Source organism: Hypanus sabinus, chromosome 16 (genome assembly GCF_030144855.1).
Source record: "Hypanus sabinus isolate sHypSab1 chromosome 16, sHypSab1.hap1, whole genome shotgun sequence".
Taxonomy (NCBI): Eukaryota; Metazoa; Chordata; class Chondrichthyes; order Myliobatiformes; family Dasyatidae; genus Hypanus; species Hypanus sabinus.
In genome coordinates, this window is record NC_082721.1 from 72,521,405 (window position 1) to 72,540,914 (window position 19,510).

The window sequence follows — 19,510 nt, forward strand, 5'->3', positions numbered from 1 at the left end:
CTTTGCAAAATCTTCACAGACAAAGACATGCATTTTTTTAAAAAAAAATTAAAGCCAGAGCTTCTTCCTTGCCAGTCTTACATAAATACTTTTTTTGTGCAAGGCCTTTGAGATTGTGGAACCAAGAACTTCATCTCCCATTGCAGCCACTGACATCACAAATACCATCCTGCACAGGCAACTAAGTTTAGGGACAGCCTGACCTAGGCATTGTGGCTGTGGTTTCTTTTTTTTCACCATTTCACAATGGATGAGGTCCAAGGTATGTTCAGTGTCTTTTAGATGATCTTGAACCTCTCCCCAGATTTATACTTCTGTTATCATTTCCCTGACTCGTCTTGAATTTTCCCTTGCCTTCATTTTGGTTTGGTCTGTTGAAAATCTACCAGACTGCTGGACCTTACAAAGAGAGGGGGCATTTATTCAATGAATTCATTTAAAATACGTAACCCTCTACATAAATAAAGGTAATACGTATATTCCACCCAAGGAAAGTTAGCATAGTAATTGCAAAGGAGATAAATAGTTTTTCCGCCTCAATTTTGGTTGTTAATTGTTAGTTAATTATTGACAAGGTTTGGAATTTTCCTGCAACACGAGTGAATCTGTAGATGCTGGAAATAAATAAAAACACAAAATGCTGGCAGAACTCAGCAGGCCAGACAGCATCTGCCTTAAAGGAGGAGGTAGTGATGACGTTTCGGGCCGAAATCCTTCATCAGGAGTTCCTCCCATAGATGCTGTCTGGCCTGCTGAGTTCTGCCAGCATTTTGTGTTTTTGGAATTTTCCTTTTGATTTGACATGGATAATGCTTTTAGATTAGCTGAAAAAATCCTACTTCAATATATCTTAAATTTAGAAAATGAGGCAGTAAAGTGGGAAAATAGTTGTGGGAGTTGAATAACCTTTCAAGGCACTGTAAAAGGTTGCAAATGACACAAAGATTGATGGTGTTGTGGATACCATAGAAGACTGGCAAAGAATACAGCAGTGTATATCACAGAAATGGCAAATGGAGCTTATCCTGGGTAGCTGTGAACTGTTGCCCCTTGGTAGATCAAATATACTGTTGAGGGCAAGACCCTTGAATTTTGATAAGCAAAGGGATCTTTAGATCTGAGTTCATAGCTCCCTGAAAGTGGTGACATAGTGGTTAAGGCGGCATATGGCAGTCTTGTCTTTAATAGTTGAGGCATTATGTTGTAACTCTATAAAACTTGGTATGGCCGCAAAAAAGGAAAATATCTACAAATGCTGGAAATCCAAAGCAACATACAAAATGCTGGAGGAATTCAGCAGGCCAGACAGCATCTCCATAGCTACTGCCTAGTCGGCTGAGTCCCTCTTGCATTTTGTGTTGCTTGGTACGGCTGCTGTTGGAAGTACAGTCGGACCTCCTTATCCGCGGGGGATAGGTTCCGAGGCCCCCCGTGGATGCTCAAGTCCCTTATTTAACCTGTGTCAGTGTGGTTGTCTTTAGGACCCAGCGGAACCCTGGACTTTATTTAACATGTCTCAGTGCGGTGGACATTAGGACCTGGCACAGCTCTGAATCCGCAGTGTTTCTGCTCACAAAAATAATCACGATCGCGATTGAAAATAAGGTGGAAGTAATAAAGCGATCAGAAAGAGGTAAAACACTATCGGTCATTGGAAAAGCTTTAGGCTACAGTCGGTCAACGATCAGAACAATTTTAATGGAGCATATGAAAGGCCCTACCCCGATGAAAGCTACAATTATTACTAAGCAACGCAGTGGTTTAATTATTGAAATACATATGTTTCTTAAGTGTTTTATATGTATAGAAAGATAAAATATGTACTATATACCAAGAAAAATGTTTGACTAACTGACACTAAATAATACCGGATGTACCTGTTCTGGGTTCAAATCCGACTTGAAGACAGACACGGGAATGGAACTCATTCATAACCCAGGGACTGTCTGTACTTTTAAGACATTTCTAGATTACTTATAATACCTAACAATGTAAATGCTATGTAAATAGTTGTTATACTGTATTGTTTGGGGAATAATGACAAGAAAAAAATAGTCTGTACGTGCTCAAACAACAAGTGCTGGACAGAGAAGTTCTGGGTTTTCCCAATCTGCGGATGCGGAATCCGCGGATAAGGAGGGCCGACTGTACTGCATTCAGTTCTGGTCATCCCATTATAGAAGGAACATCGAGGCTTCGGAGAGGGTGCAAGAGAGATTTACCAGGATGTTGCCTGGATTAGAAGGCACATGCTGAAAGAAGAGACTAGATAAATTTGGGTTTTTGTCTTGAGGGGAGATAAGCTAGACATTTAAGATTATGAGAGTCGTAGATAGAAAACTCAAAATTCAAGTAAATTATCAAAATACACATATGTCACCATACACATCTGAAATTCATTTTCTTGTGGGCATACTCAACAAATCCATAATGGAATCAATGAAAGCCCATACCAACTGGGCATTCAACCAGTCTGTAAGAGACAAACAATGCAAATACTAAAAGAAATAATAAATAAATGAACAAGCAATAAGTAGGGAACACGAGTGAAGAGTCCTTAACAGTGAGTGCACAGGTTATGTGAATATTTCAGTGATGGTCCAAGTGAAGTTCAGGAGCCTGATGGTTGAGAGGCAATAACTGTTCCTGAACCTGGAGATGCGAGTCTTGGCCTCCTGCATCTTTTTCCTGAGGAGTTCTGAGCAGGTCCTGGGGAGCTCAAAAAGGAATGGAGAGCGCAGGCAATTGAAAGATCAAAGGGACATTGACTGAAGTGTGACCAGCACCCACGTAATTGCACCCAAGGAAAATGTCAAGGCCTCCAGGAGATGAGCACAGCAAACTAGCATGAAAAGGAATACACACCTGAGTCCAGCAACACCTCGGACCACCAGGTTGTCACTTGTTAGAGTACCAGTTTTATCGAAGCAGCAGAATTCAACTTTCCCAGCGAAGGGGATTCGGAAAGGTTCCGTACAGTACACATCTGAAAGAAATGTGGAACATTAGCACTTTTTCCCTGATACCAACCAACAAAACCCAGTAGTGCTTAAAGCAAAGCTTATGGCAATACTTGACCAGAGCACCCAATTTTACAACCACTTTCTACATTGTAACAATGGTTACAGGGAAAAAAAATTGTCATGGATATAAAGTGTTTCAGTCAAAGGGCAAAAAGGCAACTTATTTCTGTTCTGCAGAATATTTAAAATTATCAGCTTTACAAGGAGTGTAGCAGAAATTCATCGGCATTACCGAAACTTCAAGGTTTAAATCTCGACAGATAAAGATGACTTACTCTCTTGTAATCTCCGGAGTACAGAAAATTAAGGGTAATTTGAGATTATGTAGGATTTTGAAGAAAATTATTGAGTATATGTGGCAAAACTTTTGGCTGATTGCTGGAGTTTGGGGTGGGACAGGCAGGTGGACTGCTGGTACACCACAGAAATAACAAGGAGAGTTGTGGACTTGTCCAAAACTGAAAGACAGGCCTTTTAGTAGTGAAGCTTTTTTTTAAAATCTAATTAATTGGTGTTACATTTACTCATGTATAACTTCAACTGTATCAAAAGAAAATGACACCAGAACACCTAGAAGCAGTTAGGATACAGATGAACCATAACCTACTTTAAGTAACCCAGGATTCAGGCGCTGAATAACCTGCTCCTGCTCTTCCGTGCTCGCTTCAGGCTTTACTTCCAATTTTGTGTTCAACCTCAGCAAAACTTATAAATGCTTCTCGGGCTTCAAGTTGGGTACAGGTATCGATTATAACGGATGTTTTCAATGACAAACTATCTTCTTCAGCCAACTCTGCAATCTGCATCATCCCTGAAGAAAACTGGCAGAATTTGTAATTGAAATGTCTATTATAATCGATACCTGTACCTGCTTGAAGCCAGGGAAGAATTTATTTATCATATACACTAGGAAAGCACTAGATCCTTTTTCAGCACAACTGATTTCAGTGCCCCAGAGCGAAGAGGGTGACTAACAGAAGTACAGGAGGCATGAAGAAAAACCAGTAATAAACTTGTGCAAGCATTGAACAAGTGATAGAAGCACTTCATTCATGGCACATCATCTCTTCTAGTATTCTATTTATAACACAGCCAGTTTGTAAAAATACAATAAACCCCTTCTACTCTCTTAACCAATCTTCCATCCATTCTATAATAATTTATTTTGCCCAGCATCATATTAACAATTGAGACAACAAATGCATTCTCTCTTCTAACTATAAGGTTAACTACTAGGATAGTTAAGATAACAACTCAATTGCTAATGGTAGCCCTCCAAACTGGTAAGGTAGTTTAGAGGAACTCATGGACTGTCTTGATTTTCATTATGGTGATACAAAAATGTTTGCTGGACAAAGTAGGCTGTGCTAAATATATTAGGTTGGATAGAGGGTTTGTTAAAAACATAGCGTGGAATAAATTGTAATTTAGCTATAGACTTGTGGATTGTTAAAAATCTGTGGATTTGCCAAACATGAAATCAGTTTCATAAAAATAATGTGCATACTTCCTGATCTTTCATGTGGCATGTTATCACATTTCCTACAGATTCTTGAATTCTTTCAGCAAAAAAATATAAATTTTCCGATTTCCTCCTTCCCTTCTTTCTTGACTTAGTGGGATACTTTAGACCAGTCCAGAATCTAGAGAATTTCAGAAAATTACAAATGCATCGATATTTACTACCTTAAGATACAGGCAATTAGACTCAGGATGTCAGATTTAAGTACCTTTTATTTTTAGTACCTCATTCTGATATTATCTATGTACTCAACAGATCCTTGGTCCACCAACATCATTGACTCCTACGATGGTCAGATCAGTTTAATGCCGCAGTCATTTCTCAGTCTTCATATTTCTATCTCCTATGGTCTAACCCCCATTACAATTCATTTTTAGTATTATTTGTTTTTTTATTGGCACAGTCTTTATTTTGCACTTTGATTGTAAGTCAGTCTTTGTGTAGTTTTTCATTAATTTTATTAAATTTCTTTGTTCTACTGTGAATGCCTGTAAGAAAATGAATCTCAGGGTAGTATATAGTGACATATACGAACTACAAATTCACTTTGAACCTGTACCTCAAGAGATTTGAATTTTCTTTTACCCAAGTGTAAATACTCCTGAAATTACCTTTATAAAAGTAACTTATTTTTTTACTCCTTTCAACTTTGTCATTTGTGGCTATTTCTGAACCCACCCTACCTATTGAGCATGCCACTCTGTTCAGCAATGTTACAAACCTTTCTGTACTATCCTTAATGTCTTTAGTTAACCATTGAATGCCGCAATGGAATTTACATTTGTTAAGAAATGGAAGTTTTATTTTCTGAATGATTATCATTTATTGGCAATTTTTTTAATCTAATTTCCTTGACCATCTCCCTTGTAATTACACTTAACTTCAAGGTGTCAATTTAGATCAAAATTCTGCCAGTGTCAAAAAATAAGCCCAAGCAGATACCTTTAGACTGAAGCAGGTCACACACAATAAACCAGATTTCTTGTAAAGGTGACTCAGGTGCTGGATTACAGACTGTTCGTGATTATTCATACAACAATTCAGAAAGCATGTAATATTAGCCAAATTAAATCTTGCAGTGGAAGTAATCGACTTGGTAGGGAACTTGGATGAGTGGCAAGAGAGAAGAAATAATGGACCAATGCTTGAAAAGGCAGAATATGTTGCCCTACCAGGATCAGTTAGGACTGCAGTTCACCCACCTTATCACCAACCTAAAAAGAGAAAAGAAACCAACCATCCTGTTGTGCATGATCCAATGATAAGCAACATCTTACAGACTACAGTTGGAAGTAGAAATAACCAGGGCAAAATAGTGACGAATAGACTTCTATACAGCCTTTTAAAGATTAAAGACTGCCACACATTTGGCTGTGCTGAAGGCAGGAATCATTATGAGGAGCAATTCACGATGACTGAGAGATTAAATTGTGAATAAAGTGACAGCAATACAGAAAATAACAGCACAGTGACAAATACAGATCTTCTAAAGCAATCAGGCACAGCAGCATAGCAGGAAGTGCAAAGCGATTACACCTCGAGGTGTTCAGAGTTCAATTCTGTTGTCATCTGTAAGGAGTCCATATGTCCTCCCTGTGGAATGCCCGAGATTTCTCCAGCTCCTCAGGTTTCTTTCCACAGTCCAAGGATGTTCCAAGTAGGTAAGCTGGTCACTGTAAATTGTCGCACGATTAGGTTAGGGTTAAATTGGGATTTTCAGACGTTGTGGAGTAACGCATCTTGAAGGTCTGGAAGGGCCTATACCATGTTATATCTCTAAATAAATAGAACACTGCGGGTAAACCAAATTTCTCAACTCAGGAACCATTTATACACACACACACACACACGGGGAAGGTAAAAGTCTATAACCAGTTACCATGGCTTACAAGATTAGACTGAGCATCTAAAACTAGGTGATAGTCTTCAGATTTCACTGGAAAGCAAGATGTTCAAGGGACCAAAAGGCCTATACCTACTGCTTCATCAGCTGCAGAACAAGCCGATTGCTTAGAATTCTATCATATAAAAAGTTCATATACTTAATCAGCTCACTGAGTCTGAGCCATTTCTACAGACCTTATCAGGAGTTCCAATTCCCTATTTCACTTACTCTTAGCTTCATCCAGATACCCCCACCACCCCATATTAGGTGTAATCTCCAGTAATTGATTTGCTTAGCAAGCTGCATCTTTCTTAGGCTGTGGAAGGAAACCAAAGTATTCAGGGAAAACCCATATGGTCATAGGGAGAACATGCAAGCTCCACACAGATAACACTACTGGTCAGGATTCAATCTAAACCATAGGGGCTAAGGCAATCCATTTTCCCTAGAGAAACTCTGACCTATTCTGGAGACTCACTAGGAAAAGCAGAAACAAGAGTTTCCAAGATTCCACTCACTGAGTTCTATATGAAATGAGGACACTGCACACATCCAGAAAGAGACTACAGCAGAAAGTGTAGCTGCTTTCCCCCCACTCCATCCCACAAGTCTTCAAAAGATCTTAAAATTACAGCTTCAGATCATTGAACTCAATTGTGTCAACGATGTGGATGTTGTGCTTTTTTAAAAAATAACACAAAATTATGAATTTTGTCTCAGTTGCCTCATGTATCCCCAGACTGGTCCCAGCTCTCAAACAGGAACTAACACAAGAAAACATCAAAAGAAATATCAAACAAGCAGACTCATTTATAGGTTCGGTTTGTCAGCAAACAATTAACACTTTATAGTGCTCTTGCATTCTGTAACTAATGTGGAAATCTAGCCTTTGATGAATTGCATTTCAGAGACTGCATGTAAACCCTTGTTTAACCAGATACCACACAACAAAGAACTTGCTCATCTAATAGCCAAGACTTCAAGTCCACTTGAAAAATGTAATCACCAAATAACAAGCTTCCATTATATCTGTCCAACCAATGTTATAACAAAGAATAGACCAGATAGAGAACACTAAAGTCCTAGTGGGATTTTGTTTATCAACATTAATTTTTCCCCTTTTTCCCTAATATCTATCTCTAGGGCAGTATAGAAATCCGGTGACTTGGCTCCAATTTCCATTATTCCCACAATGAAAAGAGCTAGCATGGGCCCAATAATCACCTTATGTGCTGCAACCATTCAATTATTCTAATTAATGGCTGGCTCTTTGACCAGATGCAACAGCACAAGTATGACTGAACAATCCGGGACAGGGAGCATCAATGACACTCTTCCTTAAAAATGGAGCTCATGGCAGTGTGCAGGCCAACAGCATCTCAGTGGTACAGTCTAGATACTTTCCTGACCGGCAAGACAGAACTGTCGGGGGTGGGGGGTGGGGAGAAATGAGATTTAAGGGATGTAAGAATACTGACGGGAAAACCCTCCATTTTATTGCATGGCAGAGCATGCAGTGTCCAAATGATTATAACCTATTTGATGTTACCTACCCATCTCATTTTACTCATGACAAACAAGAGAAAATCTGCAGATGCTGGAAATCAGAGCAACACACACAAAATGCTGGAGGAACACCGCAGGCCAGGCAGCATCTATGGAAAAAAGTACAGTCAACATTTCCGGCCGAAACCCTTCAGCAGGACTGGAGAGAAAGGGCTGCGGAGTAGATTTGAAAGGTGTGGGAAGAGAGAAGCATCAGACGATAGGTGAAACTTGGAGGGGGAGGAATGAGCAAAGAGCTAGGAAATCGATTGATGAAAGAGGCAGAAGGCCATGGAAGAAAGGAAAAGAGGAGGGGCGAGAGAAGAGCATCAGAGGGAGGCAACAAGCAGGCAAGGAGATAACACGAGAGAGGAAAAAGGGGATGGGAAATGGTGAAGGGGGTGGGAGAGGCATTACTGAAAGTTTAAGAATACGTATCGTTCCTAGACCACATTTTGTGAAATCTGATCATCTGGCTGCCCTCCTGCATGCATATAGGCAGGTGGAAGAGGAAGACTCTGGAGGCAAGGACAATGAGGTGGTCATGAGGAGCAGAAACAGGATTGCTTTGAGTTGGTGCATTGGGCCACGCACAAGGACAGAAGGATCTGAATGAATAGGCAACAGTTGTCAGGGACTTTACAAAATCACTTGTAGACAAATTTGTCCTCACACAAAAAAAGTGGATGAACCAAGAAATTTGGAATCTGGTGGCAACAGCTAGGGCAGTGTTGGAACGATCAGGGTTTGCCTCAACAAGTTTCAGTAACAGGCAGAGGCTAGAATTTCAGCTTGAGAAGTTCAAGCTTAAGGTACAACAAATGTAGGAAGGATGGTAGTGGAATCAGTATCGGATGTTCGAGAGTGTAAAGGGGCAGAAGTGAGGGCAGCTGCTATTAATAGGGAGATGGTGTTTGGAAAACTGAAGTATCTGAAAATAGACAAGTCACCTGGACCTGATGGGAGTACACCTCAGGGTGCTAAAGGTGGCTGAAGAGACTGGAAATATTAGAAATGATCTTTCAAAAAAAAAATCCAATCAATTCTGGTATGGTTCTGGAAGACTGGAAAATTGCAAATATCACTCCACATGGAGAAGTAAGGAAATTATATGCCAGTTAATCTGACCTCAGTGATCGGGAAGATACAATGTTAGTGTTCACAAGGACTCGATATAAAAGCAAAGATGTAATGCTGTGGATGTACAAGGTACTGATGAGACTTCATTTGGAGTACTGCAAGCAGTTTTGGGCCCCTTATTTAAGAAAGGATATGCTAACATTGGAGAGGGTTCAGAGGAGGCTCATGAGAATGATTTTGGGAATAAAAGTTATTTGAGCAGTGATTGAAGGCTCTGAGCCTGTACTCCCTGGAATTCAGAAGAATGAGGTTTTCACTGAAAACTTAAATGTTGACAGGGCTCGATAGAGTGGATATTTCATTTGGTGGGGAGTCTAGGACCAGAGGACACAGCATCAAAACAAAGGGATGTCAATTTAGAACAGATGAGGAGGAATTTCATTAGCCAGGTGGTGAATCTGTGGAATTCATTGCCACAGGCAGTTGCGGAGGCTAGGTCACTGCCTGCACTTATAGCAGACAGAGCTCAATAGGTACTTGATTAGTCATGGCATGAAGGTTAGGGGAGAAGGCAGGAGAATAGAGTTGAAAGGGAAATGGATCTGCCATGATGAAATGGCAGAGAAGACTCGATGATCCAAATGGCCTAATTCTGCTATGTCTTATGGGAATCCCCTGCAAGATGTGGTATTGCAGGGTACCTAATGATCTCTCTGAACAATCCCATCTGCAAAAATTTCAAAGTAGATTTATCAGTGTATACTACAAATCCCATTTCCAGAAAAGTTGGGATATTTTCCAAAATGCAATAAAAACTCTTGGACTGACTGGATTTGGCTTCATGGCTGTGGACCCACTTTCTTGAACTTCACTTCTGAAAGTTGTTGGCTTATTTTTATTGTTTGCACTGTTTTTTTTCTGCATATTGAGTGTTTGTCTTTCAATGGGTCCTGTTGGGTTTTTGTTTTGGGGCTGACTAAGGGGACAAATCTCATAGTTGTATATCAAATTCTAAATTTGTGTATATTTACAAAATACAATTAAGTTGGTCAGTAAAACTATTGAAAATCTTTTCTTTGTACTTTTGTCAGTTAAATAAAGGTTCACGTGAATTAACATATCACAGATTTTTGTTTTTATTGCATTTTGAAAAATATCCCAACTTTTCTGGAAATGGGGTTTGTATATACCCCATTTGTATGAGATTTGTCCCCTTACAGTCAGCCCCAAAACAAAAACCCAACAGGACCCATTGAAAGACAAACACTCAATATGCAGGAAAAAAAACAGTGCAAACAATAAAAATAAGCCAACAACATTCAGAAGTGAAGTTCAAGAAAGTAGGTCCACAGCCATGAAGCCAAATACAGTCAGTCCAAGAGTTTTTATTGCATTTTGGAAAATATCCCAACTTTTCTGGAAATGAGGTTTGTTGTATACACTGATAAATCTGATAACGCTCAACTCCTAAGGGAAATCACAGGTATTGATTGCAGTGACCATTTGAGAAAAGATATGATTAATAAAAAGTAGTAATAGGCGTTTGTCCTGCCAGTCACTATGCTTTACCAACACCATCTTAAACCTGAAAACCAGATAGTGAAGTTGCATCCAATTTCAAGTCCTAATAGACAAGGTCAAGCAACTGGTGCTGAAAGTGGATGTACTCAGGACCAGCAAGGAGGCTGAAAACCTCAGAAAAAGCTTTTAATGAGAGTGCAGGGCTTCTGACCTCTGATGGTGATGAGGTGATGAGGCAGCATAGAGTCAGATAGATCAGCTGGTTGAGTGGTGTTGCAACAACAAACTTGTATTCAGCACCAGTAGGACTGAAGAATCAATTGCAAACTTCAGGAAGGAGAAGTTGAGGGAACACATACCAGTCATCAAGGCGTCAGAAATAGAAAGGGTGAGCAATTTCAAGTTCTTGAGTGTCAACACATTTGAGGAACCATCTTGGGCCCAACATATTTATACAATTACAATGAAGGCATGCCAGCTGCTGGAGCAGTGGCATCAGCACCAGACTTTGTGGCGAATGGTCCCAGGTTCAAACCTGGCTAGCTCTTTGAACACTTTCCATCTGTGCTGGGTTGAGCACCAATCTAGCAACTCTGCCATGTGAAAAACAGACAAATGTTAAAGAAACGGCAAGGTTGCCGCCCGATGCACCACAAAGTGCAGAAAGGAACATTAAACAGCACTGAAGACATGACAGCTGCCATCTTTCATTAGGAGTTTGAGAAGAATTGGTATGTCATCGAAAACATTTATTTTCTGCAGATATAGCATGGTGAGCATTCTGTCTAGTTGCACCACTGTCTGAAATGGAGTGGACACTGCACAGAATCAGAAAAGGCTGCAGGAATTTGTAAATTCTGCCAGTCCCATCATAGACACTGGACTCCCCAACATCCAGGAGACGTTCAAAAGGTGAAGCCTCAAAAAGGCAGCATCCATCATTAAAGACTGATCACTCAGGACATGCCCTATTGTCATTGCTACCATCAAGGTACGAGAGGCTGAAGACTCAGTCAATTTTTCAGAAACACCTCTTTCCCCTCTGCCATCAGATTTCTGAATGGACAAAGAACCCATGAACACACACACACGTAATCTACCATTTTAATTATGTATTGGAATGTACTGCTGCCACAAAACAATTTTCACAACATATGCCAGTGATATTAAACCTGATTATGGATGGTAGATCAGGCCAGTAAAAACAGGCAGGAGCAAAGTAATAGATACTACATGATGGATAGCTTTATGTGACACCATAAGACACAGGAGCAGAATTAGTCCAGTTGGCCCATCGAGTCTGCTCTGTCATTGTCATGGTTGATCATTCTCCACCCCCACCAAACCATTCTGTGGCCTTTTTCCCATAACCCTTAATGCCATGTCCATTCAAGAACCTATCAAGCTCAACCCTGAATACACCCAATGACCTGGCCTCCACAGCTGCCTGTGGTAACAAATTCAAATTCACCCTCTGGCTGAAGAAATTTCTCCACATCTGTTTTAAATGGATGCTCCTTTATCCCGAGGCTGAGCCTTCTTGTCCTAGGCTCCCCCACCATGGGAAACATCCTTTCCACATCTACTCTGCCTAAGCTTTTCAACATTCAAAAGGTTTCACTGAGAATCTCTTTCCCCCCCCCCCCCCCCCACCCACCAACGTTCTAAATTCCTTCAAGTACAGACCCAATGCCAAGTATACGATAGCTTTCATTCCTGGAATTATCCTTGTGAACCACCTCTGGACCCTTTCAGATGCCAACACATTTTTTCTTGGATGAGGAGCCCAAACCCATTCACAATACTGAAGGTGAGGCTTCACCAGTGCCTTAAAAAGCCTCAGTATCATATCCCTGCTCTTGTATTTTAGACCTCTTGAAATGAATGCTAACATCGAATTTGCCTTCCTCACTGACTCAACCTGCAAATTAACCTTTAGGGTGTTCTGCACAAGGACTCCCAAGTCCCTTTGCATCTCAGATTTCTGGGTTTTCTCAGTTTAGAAAATAGTCTGCATATTTATTTCTACAACCAAAGTGCATGACCAGGCATTTTCCAACATTGTATTTCATTTGCCACTTTCTTGCCCTATCTGTCCAAGTCCTTCTACAACCTACCTGTTTCCTCAACACTTTCTGCCCCTCCACCAATCTTTGTATCACATGCAAACTTGACAAAGCCATCTATTCCATCATCTAAATCATTGAAAGTAGTGGTTCCAACACCAACCCTGCGGCACACCACTAGTCACTGGCAGCCAACCCGAAAACAATACTTTTATTCCTACTCGCTGCCTCCTACCAATCAGCCAATGCTCTAACCATGCCAGTAACTTTCCTGTAATGTCAGGGGCTCTTAACTTGGTAAGCAGCCACATGTGTGGCACCTTGTCAAAAGCCTTCTGTAAGTCCAAATATACAGCATCCACTGCATCCCCTTGATCTATCCTACTTGTAATCTCCCCAAAGAATTCCAACAGGTTTGTCAGGCAAGATTTTCCCTTAAGAAAACCATGCTGACTTTGCCCCATCTTGCCCTGTGTCACCCAGTACTCCATAACTTCATCCTTAACAACTGACTCCAACATCTGCCCAACCAGAGGTCAGGCTAACTGGTCTATAATTTCCTTTCTGCTGCCTTCCTCCTTTCTTAAGGAGTGGAGTGACATTTGGAATTTTTTGGTCATTTACTCCATGCCAGAGTCCAGTGATTTTTGGAAGATCATTACTAATGTCTCCACTATCTCTACCGCCACCTCATCCCTTGTAATAGTAACTGCACTAAATTCTCTTCCTCATAACCTTCAAATCTGGCACACTACCAGTGTCTTTCAGTGAAGACTGATGAAAAATACTCATCTCCTTGTCCCCCATTATTATTTCTCCAGCCTCATTTTCTAATGGTCCTATATCCACTCATAGTTTTTTTAAAAACATACTTGAAAAAGCTTTTCACTATCCCTTTGCTAGCTTGCTTTCATATTTCATCTTTTTCCTTCTAATGATTTTAATTGTTCTCTGTAGGTTTTTAAAAGCTTCCCAATCCTTTACCTTCCCACTCATTTTTGCTTTGTTGTATGCCCTCTCTCGTTTTTACGTTAGCCTCAGTTTCCTTTGTCAGCCATGGTTGTACCATTTTGCCATTTGAGTATTTCTGTGTTTTTAGAATACATCTGCCCTGCACCCTCTCCATTTTTCCCCAGAAACACTCACCATTGCTTCTCTGCTTTCATCCCTACCAGCAGCTCCTTCCAATTTACTTTGGCCAACTCTCTACCACTATTTTCCTTTACTCCAATGAAATACTGCCACTTCAGACTTCACTTTCTTCCTTTCAAATTTGATTATTTTAATTCTAGGGATATTATGAGTAAATGTGGTAAAGTTAAGAACATGGATCAGTACATGGAACTATGATATTGTGACCACTAGAGATTTGGTTGAGAGAGGGGCAGGAATGGGAGCTTAATATTCCACGATTTCAACGTTTTAGAAAAGATACAGCAGGTGATTGGGCGGGGTGGGGGAGAAGAGAGAAGAGAGAGGGAGAAGTGCTGCATTATGACTCAAGGAAAATATCACAGCTGCATCCAGAGGGGACATACTGGAGGGTTCATCCACCGAGTCTATGCGTAGATTTCAAAAATAGGAAGACCTTTGGGATTGTATTACATACCTCCCAAAAGCCACTGGGATATTGAGGAACAGAAATGCAGGCAGATTAAGGAAAGGTGTAAAAGTAATAAGGTGTTGTCATGGGGGATTTAAACGTCCCTAACACAAACTGGAACGTTCTGAGTGCAAGAGGTTCAGATGGGGCATCCAGGAGGGTATCTTAAATCAGTATGTAGATAGCCCATCAAAAGGGGTGGCAGTAGATCTGGTACTGGGTAATCAGCCGGGCCGGGTGACTGATCTTTCAGTGGGTTATCGGTTAGGGAACAGTGACCACAACTCCTTAAGTTTTAAGATAACTATAGGCAAGGATAAGCATGGAGTTAATTGGGTACAGCTGTTTCCAGGCACCTGCAATGTGGAAGGTGTTTAAAAACCAGCTTCACAGAGTACAGGATGGATGCACTGCAGTCAGAAGGAAAAACAAGGATGGCAAGATTAGAGTACCTTGGATGTCAAGACAGGTGATGAATTCAGTCAAGAAAAAAAGTAGTAAGGATCTAGAATCAACAAAGCCAAAAAATAACTCAAAGGGAATTAGCAAAACCAGAAGGGGCCATGTAAAGTCCTTGGCAAATAGGATTAAAGAGAATCCCAAGGCAATCTATACAGACACCAAGAGCAAGAGGATAACTAGGGAGGGAGTTCAAACCATCAAGGATAAAGGGAAAACCTTTGTTTGGATGCAAAGGATGTGGGTGAGGTCCTTAGTGAGTATTTACCAAGGAGGTCAGTCCTGAGTATATTGATAATGTTAGGGCACTTTGAGGTAAAGGAGGAGGTAGTGTTGGGTCTCTTAAAAGATCATTAAGGCGGATATGTCCCCTAGGGCTTTATGGGCTATACCCCACATTACTGAGAGAGGCAAGAGAAGAGATTGCCAATATCTCATGTCCACAGGCAAGATCACAGAGGAGATAATGGCACAACTGTTCAATGTTCTATGTGAGGGCCAGATCTCTGGCTTCCTAATCTGGTGAAAGAAAATACAGAAGGTAACGGTATGACCTCCAGAAAGACCAAATTTGAATCACTGAGGGACGCTTGACAGCTGTGGTAGGGCTTCAATCTCATCACCTCCTGCATCAGGATCCACTTCATGACTATAGCTCTGCATTCAACACTATCATCCCATGAAAACTAATGAATAATCTCCAAGACCTGGTCCTCAATAGCTCCATGTGCAGCTGGATCCACTATTTCCTCACTTGAAGATCTCAGTCAGTTCAGATTGGCAACAATATCTCTTCCACAATTATCACAGGACTGTGTGTTTAACTCCCTGCCCTTTATACTTCTGACTGAGAGGCTAAGTACAGCTCCAATGCTATATTCAAGTTTACTGCTGACACCATTGTTAGCCAAATCAAAGGAGGTGATGAATCAGCATATAGAAGGGAAACTGAAAATCTGACTAAAAAGGTGCCACAACAGCAATTTCTCACTCAATGCCAGCAAAACCAAGGGACTGATTACTGACTACAGAAGGAGGAAACCAGAGGTCCATGAGCCAGTCCTCATCAAGGGAAAGGTGGAGAGGTTCAGTAACTTCAAAATCCATGCCATTATCATTTCTTAGAAGTTTGCAAAAATTTGCATGTCATTTAAAACTATAGGTCAAGTATACTGACTGGCTGAATCACTGAAAACTATAATGTTCTGAATGGAAACGCCTACAAGTAGTAGTGAATAAAGCCCAGTCCATTAGGGGTAAAGACCTTCCCAACATTGAACATATCTACAAAAAAAGTGTTTGCAGGAAAGCAACATCCACCAAGGACCTTCACTATCCAGGTCATGCTCTCTTCACACCGTTGTCATCGGGAAAGAGTACAGGATCTTCACGTCCCACATCACCAGGTTCAGGAACACTATTACCCTTCAACCATCAGGCTCTTGAACTAGAGTAGATAAATTCACTCACCCCAATAATAAACTGATACCACAACCTATGGACTCACTTTCAAGAACTCTACAATCCAAGCTCTCAATATTTAATACTTATTTTTCTTTCTTGTATTTGCAATGTGCTGTCCTTTGCACATTGGTTGTCTTTATTGTGTGCAAGATTTCATTGAATCTATTGTTTCTTTATATTTACTGTGAATAGCTGCAAGGAAGTGAATCTGAGGATTGTATATGGAGAAACATGTACTTTGATAATTTACTTCAAACTGCCCTCAATTTCTTTAGTTACCTGAAAAATTTCGATCAATTGTGATAGGATTTCCCCTGCAAAAATCCATGCCAACTACCCCGATCAGTCTGTGCCTCCCCAAATCTGCATAAATTCTATTCCTGTGATATATTCTAATACAGTTCCATTACATTAACAGGGGGTCACAGGCAATTCATTACTCAACTTATTCCTACTGCTTTTCTTAAATAAAGGAACACAAGGTATTCTCCAGTCTTCCGGCACCATATCTGTGCCAAATAAAGATGCAGTGTGGATTTGACAACTTCCTATATTTACTCTCAAGCCTCTTAATAATTGAACTTCCTTGTAATACATGGGGTGTGCAGACTGCTCCCAAGTCCCCCTTGCTAGGTGTGTTTAAACCAATAAAACTGCAGCCTACAGGCTGTGGCCACACCTGAAAAGTCCTATTGTATGCCAGTTCTCCAGCGCAGCCTGCTTCAATGTTCCACATCCTATACATTACAGATTGACTGGTAAAGTTCTTACGAAGTTCGCTATTTTTACAGAGCACCTTTAGTAAATTATTGCATCTGCTATTGCAATCTCTTTTTCTTGAATATCTATCCACTTGCTTTTAAGAGGACACAGTAAACAATATGCAAAGCTAGTGCATTCTATGTATCAGCAAACCAGTCTTCCAATGTGGTATTCTAATGCTTCCTCATACTAGTTTTTAAACATTTGCTTTAGTTGCACAGTGTTTCCTACATCCTCCTCACAATAAGTTATATCTTTTGATCTGTTCATATCTTATTTTGCTACGATCAGGTAAATGATTTCTTACAAAGCACAAACCAAAACTAATGAAAAGGAATATAGTGATTTTCAACATGTTTAGTTTGCTACAGCTGGCCAAATTAAGTTAGCCTGACTCTAAGCATCCTTAATGTTTTACATTAGAGATTCAATATGTGACAAAATGACATTTGACAATATTACTAAGCAAAATGCTACAAACATGAGACACATTAAGATTAATTTCTCTACGAATAACCACCTTTTTAGTTTCATGGTACAAGAAAGAGGGAATGCTACACTTAGCCATAAACTGTATTACACTTTCACACTGACAAACTTGCTGTCTGCATTCAATTGACAAAAATGTCCTTGTGTTCCGAGGTAAAAGCTCTGAAATTTAATGACCTAAATTTTATTGGACAGAAGATGGACCTGTATGCCTATTGTGCCCGTGGCAGGAAATCTCACCACATTCCTACACCCCCCCCCCCCCAACCTTTTTTCAACTTCAGCTCTTTCTTCAAACCATCCGAAGGTTCCGTATCCATCACATGTTGGGATATAGCATTTAACTTCCAAGGGGTTAAAAATCTTAACTTTTGCCTCACTTTTAGTAATACTTATTGTTTAGCAATTCTCCAAATAATCAAATAGTACAATAATTACCTTTGGGTTTCTCAAGATCTGTCATTTTTGAGCAATTTAATCAGAATACTTTGTGGTAAAATGAAAAAGAATCTGTCTTTTGCCCTTTCTTATTACTCCCAGGCATCTGTAGTGAATCCATTCTGCACTCTCAGGTATGTACATCTCCCTAATGCTAACCAAAATAATGTACACGATTCAGCCAGTGAGATAATTTGAGCTTTATGGCCAAAGAAAATATAACCTTGTCAACCAGCCCACCACTCTCCACTAACATGCTGTCGGAAGGTAATTATCCACATTTTCTTGACGTCAGATACACTTAAAGACCTTGACCAATTGGCCGCTAAATTGCCAGTGTGTCTCAATGATGACAGTTAGCTAACAAAAGGTTGTACCTTCAACTGTTTCCATTCAAGAATAATCTACTCTGCTCCTGTACATACTCTGAATAAAAACACGGCAGCAATTAAAAGGCATCTTTTTTTCTATTTAATACCTACTCGACATTTCACTCTCCAATCGGTTATGGTTTTAAGTATTATTATGCCCTTCAGTGTCACAAAGTACTTACGGAGTTTAGCCAAGGCAATAAGGGAAGTGTTGACAGCCAGTGATAATTCAATCGGGAGCTCAGGTGGAACAACAGATGTTAGGATTAATGTACACTCCAAAAACAACTTGTAACGGTTTCTGTTTGGGTCCTTTGTGCCTGTAAACAAAAATAAAACATTAAAAATAATTCTTTGAAATGACAAAAGGACTGGCAATGACTCTGGAATATCTGGAATTCAAGATACAAGTCTAAACAGCTTTCAATATTAACAAATGCAATAATGCATTGTTTGGTAAGTGTTATGGACATCACAATAAATTTGCTGACAGGGAACAGGAAACCTTCAGAAAACAATCCAATTGATAACAAACTGCATTGCAAATTCATAACCCCCATGAAAAGGCTCTTCTTCATGCTTTTAATCTTCAGCAACATTGGTGTCAATGAAGGGAAAAAACATTGAAAAAGTAGCTTCTAAAGTCAGCCATATGCAAGAGATTACATATCTGCGCAGAATACACAGCAAGCAAATAAACATTAAAGAGAAAATTGAAATTAAAATGTACACAGATATACATCAGAAAATAACATTTGCAAACAGCACCAAATCGAACACATTCACAAGATAAACTAATGGCTCAGCAATATCTTTAGTTACTACTGATATCTCAAGGGAAACAACTGATTATATTCTTTGAAGTGCAATTGTCAGATCAGATTTTGATGTGAACTTCTGTACTAGCAATACATATTTTCAGAGTTTTACTGAATACAAGTGTCAAGATTTGATTCAGAGATAAGTAATGAGTATTCTTAATTTTATTTGTTAGCAGTAAACAGTTACAATTGAATGAACATATCTATGAGGATTAGTTGCTATTACAAGGGTCCATTATAATTAGTGCTCATGATAAAGTTTGTTTTATCATGAGCAGCTCCTCTCCATTAAACTTTTTCTTCTCTAAAGGGAGTCCCTGTTCTACATCTTTACTGTCCATTCTGAACCGCCCCTGCATTGGATCATACAATGTGGAACATCCTTTCCCAACTAACAATGGAATGTTGCCAACATACAAGTCTATCCTCAATTACTATCAGAAAGATGAACCAGCACCACC

At 39.9% G+C, this 19,510-nt stretch overlaps 1 protein-coding gene across 1 annotated transcript in view; it reads right to left on the reverse strand.

Moving 5' to 3' along the window:
* atp13a1 (ATPase 13A1) overlaps window positions 1-19,510 on the reverse strand; it is an 81,607-nt gene that overhangs the window by 35,722 nt on the left and 26,375 nt on the right. Inside the window, exons 11-12 of the mRNA XM_059992107.1 lie at window positions 18,411-18,548; window positions 2,866-2,986 (exon numbers count right to left, since the gene is read on the reverse strand). Of these exons, the coding sequence (XP_059848090.1) occupies window positions 2,866-2,986; window positions 18,411-18,548 (259 nt within the window). The remainder of the gene's footprint in view (window positions 1-2,865; window positions 2,987-18,410; window positions 18,549-19,510) is intronic.